The 20,477-nt window shown below is 34.7% G+C and overlaps 1 protein-coding gene across 50 annotated transcripts in view; it reads left to right on the forward strand.

The window, feature by feature from the left end:
- Positions 1-20,477, forward strand: part of RIMS1 (regulating synaptic membrane exocytosis 1) — a 488,993-nt gene that overhangs the window by 408,072 nt on the left and 60,444 nt on the right. For 34 of the 50 annotated variants that reach the window (XM_081828486.1, XM_081828490.1, XM_081828498.1 and 31 more), the window contains one exon: positions 10,530-10,765. The exons of the other annotated variants lie outside the window; for them this stretch is intronic. In XM_081828486.1, the coding sequence (XP_081684612.1) occupies positions 10,530-10,765 (236 nt within the window). The remainder of the gene's footprint in view (positions 1-10,529; positions 10,766-20,477) is intronic. 50 annotated transcript variants of the gene reach the window in all.

Here is a 20,477-nt window from a genome sequence, read left to right on the forward strand (position 1 = left end):
ACTTATTTCGCTCAGCATAACACCTTCCAGTTCCATCCACATCGTTGCAAATGGCAAGACCTCATTCCTTTTGATGGCTGCATAATATTCCATATATAACACTTCTTCTTTATCCATTCATCTGTTGATGGACATCTTGGCTCTTTCCACAGTTTGCCAGCCTAAAATTTTATGCTTAGTAAATATTGTCCAGCAAAAATATCCTACAGACAAGGAAGGAAGGAAAGAAGGAAAGGAGGGAGGAAGGAATAAAACAGGTAGGAGAATTCATCACCAGTAGACCTGCACTCCATGTTGAAGGAAAATGTCCCCAGTTGGAAGCATTAAATTTGAGGAAAGAATGAACACTGGAAAGAGTTAATGATGATAACAACATCTTGTGGTAGTTAAAACATGTGGAAGCGGGCACCTGGGTGGTTCAGTCGGTTAAGCATAGGACTCTTGATTTCAGCTCAGGTCATGATCCACTGGGCATGGAACCTGCTTAAGATTCTCTCTCCCTCTCCCTTTGCCCCTCCCCTACCAGTTGTGCGTGCGTGCGTGCGCCTTCTCGCTCTCTCAAAAAAGAATGCGTAGAAGTAAAATATATAAAACACCTGCATAAAAGATGGAAAGGAAGGAAATGAAATCAAGCTGTTCTAAAGTTTTTGCATTCTTCTGAAAGGGATAAAATACCTAATTTAAGGAAGTTTCTAATAAGTCAAGGTATATATGTTTTTAATCCTTAGGGTGTCCACTAATAAATAATAGAAGAATACATAACTCAGATGCTAATAGTGGAGAGAAAGATACCGAATTAATCTAGTTAGGCAAAAATGGAGAAGTAAAAGAAGAAACATGATGATTAAAAATAAGTGGCAAGTGATAGGGTCAATTCCAGCTATCTCCGTAATTTTATCAAAAGTAAATGGACTAAATACTTATAACCAATGTCATGAAATGAAAAAAGGGAGATATCAGTGTAGGATACACAAATATTTAAATGGTATAAATAATAGTATGCCAGTAAGTTTTACAGTTCAGATCAGGGTTAGCCAAACTATGACCAACAAGCCAAATCTGGCCCACTGCCTTTTTTTTTGTGAATAAAGATTTATTGGAGCACATCTGTGCTCATTTGCTTACATATTATCTATCGCTCTTTACCCACCATAATAGTAAGGTTGAGTAATTGCAACAGAGACAATCTGGCCCAGAAAGCCTAAAATATTTACTATCTGGCTCTTTACAAAATAAATTTGCCTAACCCTGACTTAGATGAGCTGTACAAATTTCTTGGAAAGTACAACTTACTAAACATGAGGTAAGAAGGAATAAAAACTTTGAAGAGTCATATAGCTATTTTTTAATGATTCTATAATTTTAATGTTCCCCACAAGGAAAACTCCTCACCCATGTGGATTCACTGGTAAATTATTCCAAATATTTAAAGGATGAATGCTCTCAGGCATATACCAATTACTCTAGAGAATAAAAAGTCCAAGTAAAAATACTTCCTAAATCTTTTTGTGAGGCCAGCCTATCCTTGATAAATTTGATAAGGACATTAGAAGATAGGAAAATTACAGACCAAAATCTCTCATTAAAATAGATAAAACAAAATTTTAGTAAATTGAATCTAGGTAGATAGATATTGAGAGAATAAAAATAAATTATGACAAAAATTTTTTGTTCCATAAATGCAAAATTTGTTTAACATTTTTCTCTATGTAATTCATTGCAGAATGAAAGAAATATATGAGCACCTCAATAGATACAGGAAAAAAAGCATTTGATAAAATTCAGCACATATGATAAAAGATCTTAGCAAACTAAGAACTTTCTTAAGACGATAAAAGTTATCTACAGTAACCCTACAACAAGCATTATATTTAATAGTGAAATACTGAACACTTTTGCCCCAATTTCATAGGCCATTCCCACAACTTCTATTAAACATTATTCACATGGCCCTAAGCAAGATAAAATACGTTAATTAAAGCTATAAAGATTGCAAATGAAGAATTTAAGCTGTCATTATTCACAGTGATTCTTCATGTAAAAAACTCAAACGGATCTATAAAACAACTATTAGAATTAATAAATGAATTTAGTAAAGTCACTGGATACAATGTCAAAATACAAAAATTGATTGTATTTTTATGTACTAGCAACAAACTTTAGGAAATTAAATTTGTAAAATACCATTAGTATAATACAATCAGAAACAAGAAATACTTAGGAATAAGTCTATTACCTAATAATATACTAACAAAATGTATGTACATCCTCAATACCAGAGACTACTTATAGCCTCACACATGTGCATATGTGTGTATGAGTGAAATTCAGTAAGAATTAAACAGAGGCAATTAATTCTGAAAGGCTGGAATATTTGAAGGGATTGAATATAAATAGTGATCTAACTTGAGTTCATCCCTCAGTTCTAACTGATGTTTATTATCCAAATAGGTCCACTAGACATGGTCAGGAGGTATTTGATACAATTTGGTTGTCAGTCATCAGCCCTGTATTTTAACTACTGAAAATTTTGAGATAGATACCTGGGAATTGTCTCTTAATGTTGATCAGCAGGTTTCTGTTTGTATTCAATTTGTGATTAGTAACTTGTATATTGATCCAAATAGTTTGGGTTTACTTTTAGCATTTTGCAAACAGTATTGTGAATTTATGTATATTACAGCCATTTTTCAATATGCGTTATATTACTGGTCCCTTTTCAGGCTTATTATGGAATCTTAGTAGACCTCCAGATTCTTTTGTTGTGTCGAATATTTAGAAAGTGATTCTAATTTATCAATCTTTTTTTTTTTTAATTCTTGTTTGAAATGAGTTTCTAAATTGGCTATTACCATAATTTCATTGATTCACACTTATTTATACTTTACCATATACGAAATTGGTACATATTTTATAATTGATGGCATGCCATAATTAGCAACATTTTTCTTTCTTAAAAATACATAGAATAATAATGTATCTTAATACTGATGACATCATTGATTTGATTAAATGCATACAGGTTATCATACCACCTTGGCCATTTTATGGTAAATTATATCACATCAAGTCCTGTGTGTTATTTACAGTGTGAACCAAAGCTATCATCACCACCAGACATCATTTGCAGTACCTATCTCTAAAATTCTGCTAAGCTCAGGATATGAACTTTTTTATTATCTATAGTTCTTAGAACCCTGTAAGCCATAGAACAAGTACTAGACCAGTTTCCTGTGCAGACTTTGTAGGTATTGGTTCTACATGTAAAGTAGAACTCTTGTTCCTTAATGGTCAGCTTGCCACTTATTAAATGAAATTTGCTCTCAACTAAATATTCTAAGATCAATAAATCATTTTAACAGAAAACCAAATTCTAATCTTGCATTAATATAACTTTGTCAGTAAATGACTCACAGACCTTTCTTATTATATTATGAAGATTTACATCAAATGGAGCCAGTTTGTCAAAGTTTTATTTTTTTGCCCTTCAGACTTACTGTTTACAACTACAATAAAACAGGGTAAATAATTCACTTTTCCTCAAACCTTCTACACTTTAAGGTATCCACTCAAGTTCTGTCTTTTACTATCTTCATTCACATTTTTTACTGTAAGAAATGATTTCCTTCTTTTCCTTTGATAAATAAAAACACATCTATTATCTTGAATATCTATCCATATATTTTAAAATATATGCCACTTTTGTTGGGGCGCCTGGGTGGCTCAGTTGGTTAAGCGGCTGCCTTCGGCTCAGGTCATGATTCCGGGGTCCTGGGATCGAGCCCTGCATCGGGCTCCCCGCTCAGCGGGGAGTCTGCTTCTCCTTCTCCCTCTGCCTGCAGCTCTGCCTACTTGTGCTCTCTCTCTATCTCTCTGTCAAATAAATAAACAAAATCTTAAAAAAAATAAAAAATAAAAAATAAATAAAATACATGCCACTTTTGTTTCTAGTATAGAACCAAACATCAATGTTAATTACAACTTTTAACCTAAGCTTCTATTTCATAGAGAAAACTCAGAGGTAGATAATTGAGCATAACAGACTGTCATATGCAAGCAATTTAACATACCAGCAAGTTACACAGCACAAGGAACAAAACACCCACACCCACAATATCCCTTAGATATTTTCTTAAAGTTGCAAAAATGAAATAAACCTTATCAAAGGCAAAGGTATTTTATACCATATGAAAATTAGAGACATTTTTATGTGCATATATATGTATTTCCTTGGTTATTAACCAAGTTTTATATTCTAACTTAGAAATTATCTAGATATTCAAAGATTTTTTATTAATTAATGAAATTTAATGCTAATGCTAAATCTTAAAGTTAACTAATTAATCACTTGGAAATTTTGTTTAAGCGGACACTCTAACCAACTTAATTACTGTTGATATCAGTTTTATCAGAATTATAGTTCAATTTAATTATTACATAATTTTACATTTTTCATAATCTTAAGCATTATTGGAAGCAATGTTAGCTTACCCATTAAGTAAAACCAGTATAGGAAGTTTAAATTCTAGATTAATCTGTCTGTCCATGAGAAAACCAACCTAAGTCTTAAAAAATAAAATAAAATGTTGTGCTTATATAATATACCATGCTGATAAAATCTGTAAGAAGACATAAAACTGTTTTTTTAAGTTGAGATATAATTCACATACCATAAAATTCACCCAGTGAAATTATACAATTTAGTAGTTTTTAATGTAGTCACAATTAGGTGTACAACCATAACAACTATCTAATTCCGAAACATTTTTATCATCCCTCAAAAGAAACCCATTAGTAGTCACTTCCCATTTCCTCCCTTCTAGCCCTTGGTGACCACTAATCTACATTTGTCTCTGTGGATTTGACTGTGGGACATTCCATTTAAATGGAATCATACAATAAGTAGTCTGTTGTATCTAGCTTCTTTCATTTAATATAATGTTTTTAACTTCATCCGTGTGTATTTTATGAATCAGTACTTCATTCCTTTTTATGGTTGATAATACTCCATTGTATGGATATACCACATTTTGTTTCTCCATTCATCAGTTTATGGGCATTTGGGTTGCCCTCTTTTTAACTATTAAGAATGATGTTGATATGAATATTCATATGTGAGTTTTTGTGTGGATATGTGTTTTAAATTCTCTTGAGCCTGTATCTAGGCATGGAATTGCTGGGACATATGGTAACTATGTTTACTTTTGAATGGAATTACTGAGTCATTCGGTAATTTTGAGTTTAATTTAACTATGTCTAAGTTTAACTAAACTGCCAGACTTTTCCTAAGAAGCAGCCTTTTACTTCCCCATCAGCAACGTATGAGGGTCCCAGTTTCTTCAGATTCCCATCAACACTTGTTATTTCTCCTTTTTATTAAAGCTATCCTAGTGTGTAGGAAGTGGCATCTCGTCATGGTTCTCATAAGGCTGTTTTTAAGCCAGTTTATCAAACTAGTTTGATAACTCCAAGGATTCACTTTAATTGTGGATTTAAATTCTTATATTAAAATTTTAATGAGTTAACAATTTCTTGAAAAATTTTTTTCTTAAAAGGCTAGTATTTTCAAAGTATCAGAATTTCAGTTTCTTTTTTCTCTAGAGATTCTTTAGTTACCTATATTAGAATTATATAAGTACTTACTCATCTGTATAGATCAATCAGAACAGGAGCTCTATTAAATTTAAAATACCTTGGGATCTAGTATCCATCTGCCTGGACAGCTATCCCTAAGGTACAGAAAGTAAGAGATTTTTATTATCAATCAAAAACACTGTTTTTAAGCATGCAAAGAGAACTAGCAACTTCAGTTTTACCACTTAGCCATAGGGCCAAAATTAACACTGAAACCTAAGCCCAGACTTTTAAAGAGCAGTTCTTTTTTCAGTATGCACAAGACATTTTCATGAGTGATGTGAACTTTTAGTAGCAGGCGAACAGACATGTAAAAAGACTAACAAGCCAAATTTTTTGTCACTTGCCGTCCAACTTGTAACATATCCATGTCTGCCACCCAACAGATTTAATTCCATGGGTGGATTTCCTATTGTTGGTGCCGTTAGTGAGGAATGTATTATTAGTTAGAACCAAGCAAAATAAGAGCCCATTTACCAGAACCAGAAACAAAGAAAGAAACACAGAAAACCAGAGTCAGAAAAAGAAAAGCAGAGACTGAACGTAATGTTTGGTTGCCACTTGATTAAAGGCAGCCTTGGGTTTGAGGAGTCCATGAGGTGCCCTGCTCCAGCAAAAGAGTTTAATTGTATCCGGCAGGGGGTCCATTTGGGTATTTTGATGGGACTCCCCAACACAGTCAAAACATAATTCTCAAAATTAAAACATAGTAATAAAACAATGGATAGCAAATGTTGAAGTTTTAACTCATTAGTGAGAAAACCAGTAGGATGATAAACTGATTCCAAAGATGATCCAAGAAACTCAGGTACTTATATATGCACATATATAGTCATTGAAAAAAAATGAATGCTGGAATAAGATTATGAATTTAGATTCAAAACTAGGTAATATTCTCTAGGTCAGTAAAACCATAACCTTTAGAGTTACCCCATCTTCTAAATAGTAATCATTTGCTCCTTATCAATTTTATTCAAGTTAACATCTCACTTTACAGCATTGTAAAATGTTTGGATCATAATTATTATAAGAGTAAATAGTCAAAAATTTTACATTTCCCTGGAGGGTCAAATGACCTTTAAAGTGGACTTGTTAGATAATGCTCAAGCAGAGCATAAAAAGTAAAGTAACTTTTTTTTCTTGGTCTCAAATCCACATTAGATTTTTTTTATAGGGGGAAATTATTACTCTGAGCAATTGGGGAAATGGAGTATCTTTAATGTGAGATGAAAGATAAGCTATAGAGCAGTTTCTCAGTTGGGTTGAACATGTTATCTTTGAGAAACATATCCAAACAGGAATGTCCATTGACAGCTGGCTATATAAATCTGGAGCTCAGGACTGAGTATAGATGGAGAAAAACAATTGGAATTTGCAGCAGTATGGATAATATGTAAAGCCCAAGACCAGATGAGACATCTAGGGAGTTAGTCTCATATGGAAGAATATAGGTCAGAGGGCTGAGCACTGAAGAACTCCAGTATTTAGTGATGAAAGAGATTAAAGTTCTTGTCAATGAGACACTACAGTGTCTCATAAGAATAAAGTGTTTCATGATCAGTAGAATCAAATGTTTTGTCACATACATGATTTATTGAGAGGTCAGAAGGGTAAGGACTGTGCAATGATAGGATTTTGCCATGTAAAGTCACAGGTGACTTTAATAAAAGACAGCTTTGGGGTCACGTGAGTGGCTCAGTCAGTTAAGCGTCTGTCTTTCGCTTGGGTCATGATCCCAGGGTCTTGCGATTGAGTCCCACACCGGACTCCCTGCTCAGCCAGGAGTCTGCTTCTGCTCTCTCTCTCAGATGAATAAATAAAATCTTAAAAAAAAAAAAAAAGGCAGCTTTGGTGAAGTAGTAGGGACAAAGCCTGATTTAAATTAGTTCAGGATAGACTAGGAAGAGAGGACATACAGACAATTGCTTGAGGAGATTTTTAGCCAAAAGTCAGTAGCCAGAGGGAGAGGGAGTATCAAAGAAGAAAGGTGGGTTTTTTGTTTGATTGATTTTTAAAGATGGGTTATATCATAGTCCATTTGCATACTGACATCGCTTTTTTTTTTTTTTACTTCCTACTCATAAATCTTTAGTTCACTCAGCAATGGGAAGGGCAATGTGGCAAATCTAGTGATGCATAAAGTGCATGCTGATATAAAATATCAGAATCCTAATATAACCAATAGAAACTAGAAAACAAAGGGCTAGGAAACGGGAGTCATGACACTAGGGAGACTCTGAGGAGCTTTATAAATCAGAAAGCATTAAAGTATATCCTGAAGGATTCAGGCACTAAATGAAACTAAATGACAGGAATAGTTTTCCAGGCAATGGAAGCAGAACAAATAGAAGGATACAAAATAGGGGAATAGAAAACATATTTGTACTAAAACAGTAAGCTTCACATGGGTTAAATTAACCTGATTAGACCCCAGAAACCTCTCGCCTCAATTAGGTAAGCAGAATTGAAAATGCCTTCACATGTTCTCGTTGAACATTATGATATTCCAGATTCTTTAGGAAGCTATGCACAGTTGTCATATCGTATAAGAATGCTTTTAAAATTCTAAATAAAGTATTTTATTTTTTGAGGAGAAGTTATATCATTTATTTACAAAAATCATTTTAACATAACTTCTTAACCCCCTAAATGGTAATCACTATACAGATTTCCCTAAATTTTTTCAGAAGTTTTGTCCACATAGTGTGTGTTGGTGGTATAGTGGTGAGCATAGCTGCCTTCCAGAATTTTTTCAACATAGTGGAACATTTCATTGCTGTGATTGAATGTCCATGAAAAAAATTTTTGAATCTTCCTAGCTCATCTCAAATACATTTTCAGGATAGAAGTATTACTGAAGACATTTCCCTATACTTTTAAACTTTTCTATAGCCTAAAGAACATTCCTAAATATTTTACAAGGAATAACTTTTTTGTGGATAACTTTTAAAATACAAATTGAGAGTTGTAATAGAATTCCATTTTCATGGAAATAATGGGGAGAAAAAAGGTAGATGCTAGTTTATCCGGACTTTATTAAGGTAAAAATAAAATCGTCAGAAGTTTTCAATAACCCCGGTGAGGAGTGTGCTAAAAAGAGTGATGAGAGGTGGGAAAACTACTGACTTATCTGTCACAGGCATTTGATTGAAGACGGATCATCAGCAAAACTGACCAAACTGTGACATTGCCTCATATCCTCCAGCAGAAGTCTGCAAGTAAAATCATAGAAATGCAGGTAGTTAAGAGTGGACTTAAGGAGAGGTGACAGATTTAGGTCATGCATTGAAATAAATTGGCGAGGACACAGAAGAAATTTATTGTAAAATTAACCAGGAAAGAAGGTCCCCTAGAGTTGGGAATATAAACCCCACAGGAATCAGTTTTGAACCAGCTATGTGTAATACTGTCCTCATTAATGTTTTGAAAAAAGAGTTTGCATAAAGCGCATAGCAAAATTATTAGGTTTGCAAATGGCTTTACAAACTTTGAGTTAATGGAATGCTGATTAGAATAAATTGAAAGAATACAAATATTAATATTGTTATGGACCAATTCAAGTAATACAGCTAGGGATTAAAAATTCCAAATGATTCCTATCAAAAAGGGGTCTCATTTTTCAATTCAATTCATGGAAGGATCCTAAGGATCAAACAGTGTTGTTTCTTGTCCATAACTTCTGATCCTTCCACAATCTCACTCTCCCACCTTTCTGAACTCATCCCATATCAATTTCCCTTTCTACTGAAACACTCATTATATATGTGACCACAAATACTTATGTGATCCCAAGAATTTCTATTTTATCATTTCTAATCATATTAGGATTTATCTCAACTTAAGTATTAAATGTCATCACTGTTAAAAGATACTACATTAATGTATTTTGTATTTCAAAACAAGAAGTAGAAAATCAAGATGGTGGTGAGGGTCATGTAAGCCAATTTTTGCAGATATTTTAAGGAAATGTAAAATAAAGAGGGTCATTTCAGATATATCCAACCAGGTCTTTATTAGACCAAAAAAGGCCAGTCTAGATGGATAATATAACTGCATATGCAGTATAATTTAAAAGATATGAAGAATCCTAACATCTGTGGCTCCCAGCTTGCCTGCCCTACCTCTCTCCCTGACTCACAGACATACATTTACTTTGGCTTGTAGAAACGGTTTTTTTCCCACCAACCTCCCATGGCGCCTGAAATTCTCAACAATAATTTTCTCATTTAGGAGAGAGGTACAGTAATTTATTCAGATAAATCAGTATAATCTGGGAACATAGACAAGTTTTGATAGGGAAGGAAAAAAAGGAACATCTCAACCTGAGCATATGAGTTTGAAACACTGAAAGAGGAAAATGAGTTGAAATTTGGGAGAGATGCAACATGCGGGGACAAGGAAGAAGGAGGAAATATGATTTTTCTTTACCTCATAAGTAGTCTTTCCTAGACCCATAAAGCCTCAAATAGCAAAAGAGGTATCTGTTAGTTGGAACTAGAACAGATGTGGTTTTCATTTTTTAATCTTGTATGGCAAATCCAGAGTATCCATTTTTAATATTTTTTTCCTGAGGAATGTATATAAACTTGTCTTATTGATTTAAATATTTTTGTTTTTCTCTGAAAGTAACATAGTAACTATAAAATTAGTAACATTTACCTCCCTGTAGATAACATTGGTTGCATTTCTTTTTACTAAAAGTTTATAGATTCTTGTGTTGAAATACTATTGTTTTAGGCTACATCTAGTAAATCCTAGCTGTAAGACTACTACTCAACTGGCTTTTCCCTCCTAAAAATTTGCCTGGATTATTTCAAGATAAATTAGATTTAGAGCTTCGGTTATACTGACCTGTAATTTATGGATGCGTATATGTTTTTACTTTGTAAATATAGTTCATTTACCCCTAAAATGCAAGGCAGACGGATGGGGACTTCAGGAAGAGCCATTACGAAGAGCACCAGTGTGAGTGGGGAGATGTACACACTGGAGCATAATGACGGCAGTCAGTCCGACACGGCTGTGGGTACAGTTGGAGCAGGTGGAAAGAAAAGGAGATCCAGCCTGAGTGCCAAAGTGGTTGCCATAGTGTCTAGAAGGAGTAGAAGCACATCCCAACTAAGCCAAACAGGTGAGTGAAGTGAATCCCACTTAGACACCTCAAGTTCTTGCTGGAGAGACAAAAGTGGATCCTCGTGCTATGGCTTGTGAGTGATTGTAGAGTGTACTGATTCTTCTTTGCAAAAGGAAGTTTATTTTCCTGTCTCTGAAAATCTGTTACATGTGTGTGTTTATTTTTTTTTTCTGTACAGCTGTCTAACCAGGTATCATTTGTCAATCTGTAAAGTGGTCAGATATTTTCCATAAGTTAAAAAAAAAGTAAAACCATGTTTATAAATATGCAAGGAAATGCAAAGAAGTATTAAAGATCCAAATTGATTTATATGCAAGAAAAGCAACAGGATTCTCCTTTTCAAAATGTTCCATAATATAATTACTTATAATATAGGCTCTATATTTTTATAGAAAAGAAGGTCAGTTGTGCAACTTGAAATATAGTCTTCAAGGTACTGTATGAATATAATTATTGAACTGTAATTTTGTATTTTCAGTGCAAGTTAAAAAGCCAGCAGTTATTTTTACTTTAGAAAAATGGGTCAGTGGATTTGTGCAAAGAATGTCTTAATACAAATTTGAGTTTCAGATATTTTCTACTGCTTATAAATCTTAAAAGCTTTATGTCCTCAAGGTATATAGAAAAAAGCAAACACAGAAAGGAGGATGGTTATTTCTGTATTACAAAATATATTTTAAATTGCCCAAAATTACATAATATTTGATCAGACATATTAGATAATTCATCACTATGCTCAGTACTATGGAAAACTAAAGGTAAGTGAAATATTGAATTGATTTAAATTGTCAGCAGTTGTTTCTCCTGTTATAACCATTGGCTCCATATTTTTGTTCCTTAGCAGCAAAAGTCTTATAACAAAATTTACTCACGCCAAAAAAATTTCATGATATTCTTTTTATAGTTACCTTGACATTCTGGAGAGTATTTTAAAATGTGCATTCTAGTGGACATATTTACAGATAAAGGTAGGAAATTGAGCCATCGAAAAACTGAACTAGAGTGCATAGCTATTTCAACAGAGTTTTTGTCTTTCTGAAAATCATAGAAGGAACCTAGATTAGCTAGTGTCTCTGTAATGGATCTGCCTCTATGCCATCCCACTAAGATGAACTGTTCATTGTGAAGGAGAATCTTTTCTCTTCCTTAGGGTCAGACTTCTTCCTGAGGAGGAGACATTGTTCATTTGTGTTGTTTGATTTGTCTTATTTTTGATGGTGATGCTTCTTGGTTTTTGGTATTGATATAATGATAGTTTACAAGGTGAGATGTGGATAAGTCTTTCACCACCAGATTTGAAAATCTTTCATCACTTAGATGAAATGGAAATGTTCTTTGATGAACCAGTGCTTCCTGTGTGAGGTTTGGCAGACAGCTTATTTTCTTAGGCTAACTCTTCATAGTCTCTCTTATTTGTCCCCTGTAGTTAGTTCCCTTTCTATCATTCACTAGTTACGTAGAATTACATTTTCTTAGAATAAAACACAACAATAATTTTACACAGGAACTATACTTGCTACACAGCTTTGCAGGTAATAGGTTCAAATGATTGTCATTGAAACACTTAGCCTCTTTGCTTTATTAATTTAAATTTTATTCCATTTATGGTCATTGTTGAATTTCAAATAATATTTACCTTCAGAAAAGATACATTGTTAATAACATCCATGAAATAACCTATTTGAGGAGATTAGGTTGCAATGTAAGGGACCAAAAAAGACACTGGATCACAAAGCCAAGCTAACAAAACAGTTCTATTCCAAAGTGACTCAGTGAATCAACTTTTACTTCATCTCTGCAGGACTCAGTTTGCTTATATACTGGGTGGGTTGGACTAGATGTCCTCCTATGAACTTCCCAGGTATAAAGTTTTATGTCTTTTTTTCTACATCATAATTTTACCTATTATTTGATAACCTCATTCTTCTCGATCTTTCTAAAGCAGATGACAAAGGGTGACAAACCTCAGTCATCATGCCTCTTTGTCTCAGTGCAAGGCCTGGTTTTTCTCCCTGTTCTGTCTTCTACAAGTGATATGGAGAGGAAAACAGCCTTACTCATACATTAAAACAAGCTGTGTATTCTGTGGAATAGAATGTGTTACGTGTCATGTAAATGTTTATTATTTTAATGTGGGAAAAAAAGACTAATTGAGCAAGGACTTCTCTTCTAGTGAACCTCTAACCCATACAGCCTGGGCTACAGCTTCTCTCTCCTCTACCACACAGACGACAGATAATCAGGAAAATGTGAAGCACTTAGAAGTAAAGTTTAATCAACTCTTTTTTGAACGATTACAAACACATCGCTTTTCTGTTTTTGTTTTTATAGCCTTTTATGTGCTCAAAGAAATATATTTGAGTCTTTGAAATCAAGTAAAATTTATTTCAACAAATTGAAGAGCATAGTAAATTTTATACACTCATATACACACATATTCTCACATATGTATATTTACTATGAAGAGTATTTACTGTGCTCTTTAATTATATATATAATTATTCTTATATATAATTTACTAGTCTCTTCAATTACATATAATTATTCTTATAGGATATTTCAATTGTAAATAATATTAATATTTCTAAATCACCTTTACCACACTATTTATTCATAATGAAAATAGGAATAACTTCTTTAAATATGTATTTTTTAGTAGGAGAGTGACATAAACAGGACATTTCCAATAACTCTAGGTGTTACTACTGGTAAATGTCTTTAAGCAATCACATACATAGCTAAAAACCTATTCAGTAAATCATAGCTGAATTAGATTGAGATGTGAAGTAGTGAAAGAAAGGAAAATTATAAGAAAAAGCTCCTGATCTAGCAATATTTTGGAATTGAATGAAGCTCTGAGTAACCTTAGGGCTGGGCTTTAGAACTCAAGGTAGATTTTAGCTTAGGTTTAGAGGCCCAGCCTGTGCAGTGTGAGGATTTGGTCCCTCACTCATAGACTAACTATATGACATTTCCCCAGTGGTAATCCCCTCCTTACTTATAAATAAAGGCATTTTTGAGAAGGGTTTATACATCTGTGAAGGATTATCCCTAAATAACACCCTTGCAATTACCTATAAATTTAAGGTAATTATTAGTATGATAAGAATGTGTCTAAGTTGAATAAACCTAACAACAAATTTACATTCTAGAGTTTTTTCCATGCATGGGTGTGTACATATAATTTCACTTCTTTATTGGTCATAACAAACTTAAGAAGTACCATTACTTTTATTCCCATTTTGAAATTGGAGAAACTAAGGCATACAGTGATTAGGTAATTTACTCAAGTTCCCATTGTAAGTGATTGGCCCAGAATTTAAACCCAGGCTTCCAGGAACTTAACAACTGTGTAAAAAAAAGAAGAGTTTGAAATAAGGTTCAACAAACATTTAAGCACTATCCTGTTGGTAATGCATGACTGTACCAGGCACTGGGCTAGGAACTAGGAGTACTAAAGAGATGGATGAAACACTGTCCCTGCCTTCGAAGATATCAAAGTAGAAAAGGGTGAGTTACATATAAATATTCCAGCTCAGAAAGGGCAACTATCCAATTATCACAGTGGTACAGAGGAAGCACAGGGTGATTCACTCTCTCGTGCAATCTTGAGAGGCTTCCTTGAAGAGGTGAGACCTGTGCATTAAAAAATAAATCGGGACTATTATACAGGGAAGCCCATTCCAGGACAGAGGGAACAGCACACTGATAAAATATTGAAAATGGTGAGTGCTTACTCCCCTGGGAAATGAGTGCATCCTAAAATCATATGCAAGATTTCTTTAATGGATATTCCTCCTCACTGCAAGAGACAGGTCACCTCAGGACAGATCTTAGATCAAATAAGCACTGTGCATCTGAGACTATGATTTCTGCTTAGAACTTTTAGCTTTTATGGAGAAAACATCTATAAATGTAAAATAACATTGGCTTTATCGTCTAGAAATTGCTCAGATTACTTCATCTTATATTATTGAATAACTGTTATCTCCAGTACTACACCAGCCACAGTAGGTATTTCAAAATTAAAAGTGTCCTCCCCAGTGGAAGGAAGTTATTCACACTTGAAATAAACATGAACCAAGTAACTAGATGAGATAATATAAAGCAAGCACCAAAATGTAGTAAACCCATGCCATTTATGTATGTTACCAAAAGAAGTGGGAAATCAGATTGGTCTAAGATCTGTGTCTCAGGATGGGAGCACATGCAGAATTGGTAAATAATCATGGCCTAACTATTTAATAAAATTGTTATTTATTACATCATTAACAGCTGAAGATGCTTTATTAGATTAATATGTTAATGATTAAAACATTGATTAAATTATGGAAATGTTGCAGGATTGTTTCATAATTTTCAAACAATTAAGAGTCAATTATCATGTACTAAGAATGTACTAAAAAAATCATTCGTTTCTTTAACGGTATTCTGTACCTTTCTAAAATTTTCCCCTATCCCAAATTTTGTTTTCCTCTGTCTAATCCTTTCCTTCAAGACCCTGCTCAAGACCCTCTAACTCTCTGAGTTGTCCCCTGTTACTCCAGCCTTTACCCCAGTATCTTTTTCTCTGAATTCCTGTCAGATCAAGCTCTCTGACTCTACTGTCAGCTTGCTGCAAACACAAAAATTTGGGGGTTATTGCCATGAGCAAAGTAATAGGTATATATTTTGTAAGGAAACATATCTCACATGGACATGGATAAACAAAAATTTCCGTGACTTGCAAATGATGCACACTCCTTCTGAGTAAAAGAATCTCAACCTGTACAAAATATCCCTTCCGGTTACATTAAGCTCCTCGCATATTCTTCCTCTCTTTTTGTGCCACAGCAAGGCTCATGGAGCAGGGCCTGGGTTCCTACAGGTTCCACCCTGGCCTATAAGCCCTGCAGAGCCTTCCCCTCTTCCCGATCTGGCTGGCACATTTAGCATTTTCTGTTTTAGAGTTAGGCATTTACAAAAGACAGAGTCACTACTGCCTTCTGGCTGCCCTATATTCCTGCAAAAATCCCTGAAGCAAAGAAACATAAAATAATTTTGTGGAAATTATTAAAAGGCTAATAATTTTGTGGAAAGGGGGAAGGAAAAATATGGGGGAAAAACACAAATATATATACATGTATTTATATCAATAAATGATCCCAGCCCACAGACACAGTTGGGCAAAAGCAAAGATATATGAAAGGGCTATAGTGGGAAATATAATTAGAAAAAAAGATGAGGCCAGGTCTTCAGAAGCCCTTTAAGGGACTTTGCTCACTGTTTGATGGAGACATTTTAATCAAGAGAATAGAAGAAACAAAGCTGTGCTACTGGAAGTTTAAATGGAAGCCAGGTGTACAAAACCAGGGAGGGAGCAAGGAGGTCAGTGTGGGGCTAATAGATGAAATGACAGATGATGATGCAGGGAGGGAGAGAAGGAGCTATGGAAATGGAAGAAATGAGCTTACTCAGAGAAAAGAATGGACTGAAGATGAAATTAAGAGAAGACAATGTGAAATGCCTTTATTCAGGAAAAACTACTAAGGGAAGAAGGAGAATATGGAGAAGTGGGGAGGGGGAGCAGGATCCAGAAAAAAGAATGAGGAGTAAAGATGAAGAGAAACAGAGTCCTAAGGGAGAAGAGAATTTTATAGAGAGGCTGGTGAATCCTATAGAAGGATTGAAGAGGCTAGGGAATGAGAGTAGACCATTGGACTTGGGAACCAAAGCATTCTTCCTGACCTTAAGTTTGAATAGACTAGTGAGGTGGGGGTGAGGATAGAACATGCCTCGGGTAGGGACGGGATTCAGCCTGGTCCAGAGCCCATCCCACTCTCCATTCCATCATTTATTTCAGCTTTCTTTCTGTAACCATCATCTCATCCACACCCACTTAATTACTCCCCATCGGATGGGGTTCTTGTCATGGGTGGAAGGAACTAGAACAGCAGAGACTGGGTAAGAGCCCAGGGACATGGAGGTAGAGGGTCTAAAATGTATGTGTGTGTCTGTGTCTGCGTCTGTATGTGTGTCTGTCTCAGAATAAAGGAGATCTGAGCGTTTTTCCAGGATGAGGTGTGGAAAAGGCACCTCTGGATGGAGAGATTGGAAGATATAAATACCAAGAATTTTAATTAACAAAGTCCCAGCGAACAGAGGGTATAATTCAAGGCCACCAAAGTTATTCTTGGAGAGAGGGAAAGATGCTTCTCTCCCTGAATTTGATAGAAAAGAGGAAATGGTGGGGATCCAGAGGAGTACACAATGGGAATATGAAGGCTGCAGGAATTTGAGTCAGAGGCCTTTGATCTTCTCCGTGCAAATGAGGCGAGAGCGAATGGACAGAGTGAGGATACAGGGTGAGGAATGTAGTAAGAAATGAATAGGATAAAAGTACTGCTGAGCAGCTCTGGAATTCCAGCTGAGTTTGGATAGTGTAAAATCTCTGCAAGGTAACTTTAAAATGCAGTTAGCAGGATTTGCAGGGATCTAGTTCATGTTAGTTTTGTTTCTTTCAAGACTGTCATCCCCTGCTGTGTGCAGCTCCAATGTCCGCACCATGATTTCTGAGATCATCATAGGACTCTTTGAAATCATACTGCCCATCTTTAAGATTCTGAGATAAAATTTGGTTAGATCTAGATTATTGTACTCATTTTGGAAATTCACCTGTCTTGGGCCGCCATTTACTACTTAGTTTGACTCTTCTCAGTATGAAGATTTGTCTCATTGGAAAAAGTTGAAGCTCTGCCCTCTCTCTTATCTATTGATATTACCTCTTCCTAAGGAAATGAGCAGATCTTTTTCTTATTCTTACTCAGAATACGGGTTAAAAGGCACTTTTTTGGCAGTTTATCTCAATGAAATTAATTCTTTCATTATAATCATGGAAATGAAACCTTTCAGAAGGTTTATAGTAGAATTAAAAACTATATGGTGTTCAGTATCCCACAAGATTATAGAGGCAGAAATGTAAGTATTCTAAGAAGTTTTAGGTAGATTTATATATGTTTGATTTCAAAGTAGCTTAATAAGAGTTAATAAATTTCCAAGGCATATCACACATTTCTCAAGAAGAAATCATAGATGGAAACTAACAAAATTACCCTTGTTCCACTGTCAAGAAAATAATACACATGAATAAAACTGTAACTATAACCCATTTACACCTAATGGGATAGTGCTTGAATGAGTTAATTTCCCTATGACTTTAGGGCATTATTTTAAAATTCATGTGGTCCTTAGACAATAATCATGCCAAGAAAATGTCCGAGATATTAAATCCCCTGCTGCTAATCTTTTTCCAATTTTCTCCCCAGAAGGCACGGGTAAAGCAAGTCATAAAATGAGTCAAGTGATCACCAGCTTGGACTTCATAATTTATTTACCTCGGGAAAATGAATGTCTTATTTTGCCATAGGACTTATTTTGTCTCCTTCCAACCAATCCAGTTCACCAAAATATTTTCTACATTTTATTTTACTTTTTCTAAAGACTGTATTTATTTGAGAGAGAGAGTATGAGCAGGGGGAGCTACAGAGGGAGAGGGAGAAGCAGACTCCCCTCTGAGCGGAGAGCTTAACAAGGGGCTTGATCCCAGGACCCTGAGATCATGACCTGAGCCGAAGGCAGATGCTTAACCCACTGAGCCACCCAGGCACCCCTGCATTTTAAGTTTAGTGCAGCTTTGTGAAGATTCTAAGTCTTTTCCTTTATAAAAGTAAGTTGTAGCTGCAGGGAAGGAGGGCTAAGGTGTTCTCTTTAAACATTTTAAGAAATGTTTCCTTGGCTCTGCAAAGGATTAACAATGAAAGCAAGAAAGTTCTCGCTTGAGAATTTTTGAGAAAGTGAGAAAGGATAGGTGTCCCCCCAAAAGTTTCAGACATTGAAAGCTATATTTATCAAAACCTTGCTGAAATCCACATCCCTTGTCTGTGCCTCATTTATTTGATTCATTTAATGGCACAAGAAAAACATTCTGAGGGACATAATGTTTCATGTTCTTTGTTTCCTGAATGCAAAATCATGGTGCCAGAAATGATTCTCAAGTCTGCAAAACCATCAGATGAATGTAAGCATGGGTTCTTTTATTTACTGTTGCTGTCTCGCCTAGGAATTCACTACTGTGAATAGGGATTCAATTCAGCTATAGTAACTCCTCTTCTGAAGAGATGCCCTAATAAGGATTAGTAGTTTCAAGCACATACCAGCTGCTCTATTTTTGTTCTTTTCCTCACTCTCAACTATAAATTCTGAATTTGGCTAATATGTATATACACTTTTAGGTTGATTTGTCAGAAAAAAATATTTATTTGAGTGGAATTAATTTTTATAATTAATTTGTGTTTAGAATGTGAAGGAGGAAAGGAAACTAACATTTATTAAGGGCCTTCAAAGTACAATCCTAAGTACTCAAATAATTATATATGGTGATAATTATTGTTAATTATACTAAGATAATTTTTAAACATGAGATCAATTTCAGAATGGGTGTTATAAAATATTTTGGGTGGCTCAAATGTAATGAGAAATGGGTCTGATTATTTTTACAGCAGATGACCATTTTCAGTGCATCCTCATTTAACACAGGGTGATTTTATATAGAGATTTTTTTGCTCATTTATTTTAGTAATATTTTTCAGATTTTTAAGCACAGAAAAACAAAAAGAAAATAAATAAAATTCCTGCAATGCCACCACTAATAGCAAGTTCACTGTGAAAATAATAGTATATTATTAGCTAATCTTTTTATGCATTTGTGTTATTAATATTGATAAAATCATCAGCAGTGACAGTTAATATTTATTAATTACCACAATGCCACCCGGTGTTTAATTGCTTTGCATGTATTCATTTCTCCAGTCCTCAAAAACCGTCATAAGATGCTATTATTATTCCCATTTTACAGATTCCATGACTTGCCTGAGGCCATGCAACTTTTAGAAGTTGAAGTAGAGTTTATGTTCTTAACCACTTCACTATAACTCCATTCAACTCCATGGACACACAGAGAGATGCTTTTATTATATAGCTTTTAAAGAATATTTATAGATTCATAATATTTCATTTTGTTCTGTAATACTACCATTTTTACTTTTAAAAAAATGTACTTAGGAAGACCTCTTAGGACACCATTGCGGAAGGCTTGTACCAGGCTAGATTTGGAAAAAGCTGGATGAGTGGGAAAGTGATTACAGTCTTTTGTATCCCAGAGTCTGTTGGCCAGTAGGGAGGAGAGGAATGTCAGGGATAAGAGTGCCTCAGTGCCTCTTGCCATTTGCTGAGAGAGCGACTGCTGGGCAAGGATATTATTTGTCACTTCTGGCCATGCTGATGTTGGGACAGTCGTTGGATAGGTTTTTAAGGCAGTTGAGGATTATCAGTATATAAATGGAAACTGGGGTCAATGAATGTGCTTAGGAAGGAGGGTGCAGAATGTAAGGACAGAGGATCTTGAAGACTCCAAAAGAAAATGAAAATTTAAAGGCCTTTTTGAGCCTCAGTTTCTTCAACTATAAAATGGAATAATAAATGGTACCTACCTCAGAAGACTGTTGTGAGAATTAAATGAAAACTTATGTTGACACTTTAGCAAAGTACCTGGCATATAGAAAGGGCTCAATAGTAATACCGACTTAGTAATTCTTAGTAATCTTAGTAATTCTGAGAAACCAAATAAAAGGGCAGTAGGAAAAGAACAGATGTTGGTGACATCATTCATGAA

This window comes from Leptonychotes weddellii, chromosome 8, assembly GCF_054177405.1.
Source record: "Leptonychotes weddellii isolate Sample4059 chromosome 8, ASM5417740v2, whole genome shotgun sequence".
Taxonomy (NCBI): Eukaryota; Metazoa; Chordata; class Mammalia; order Carnivora; family Phocidae; genus Leptonychotes; species Leptonychotes weddellii.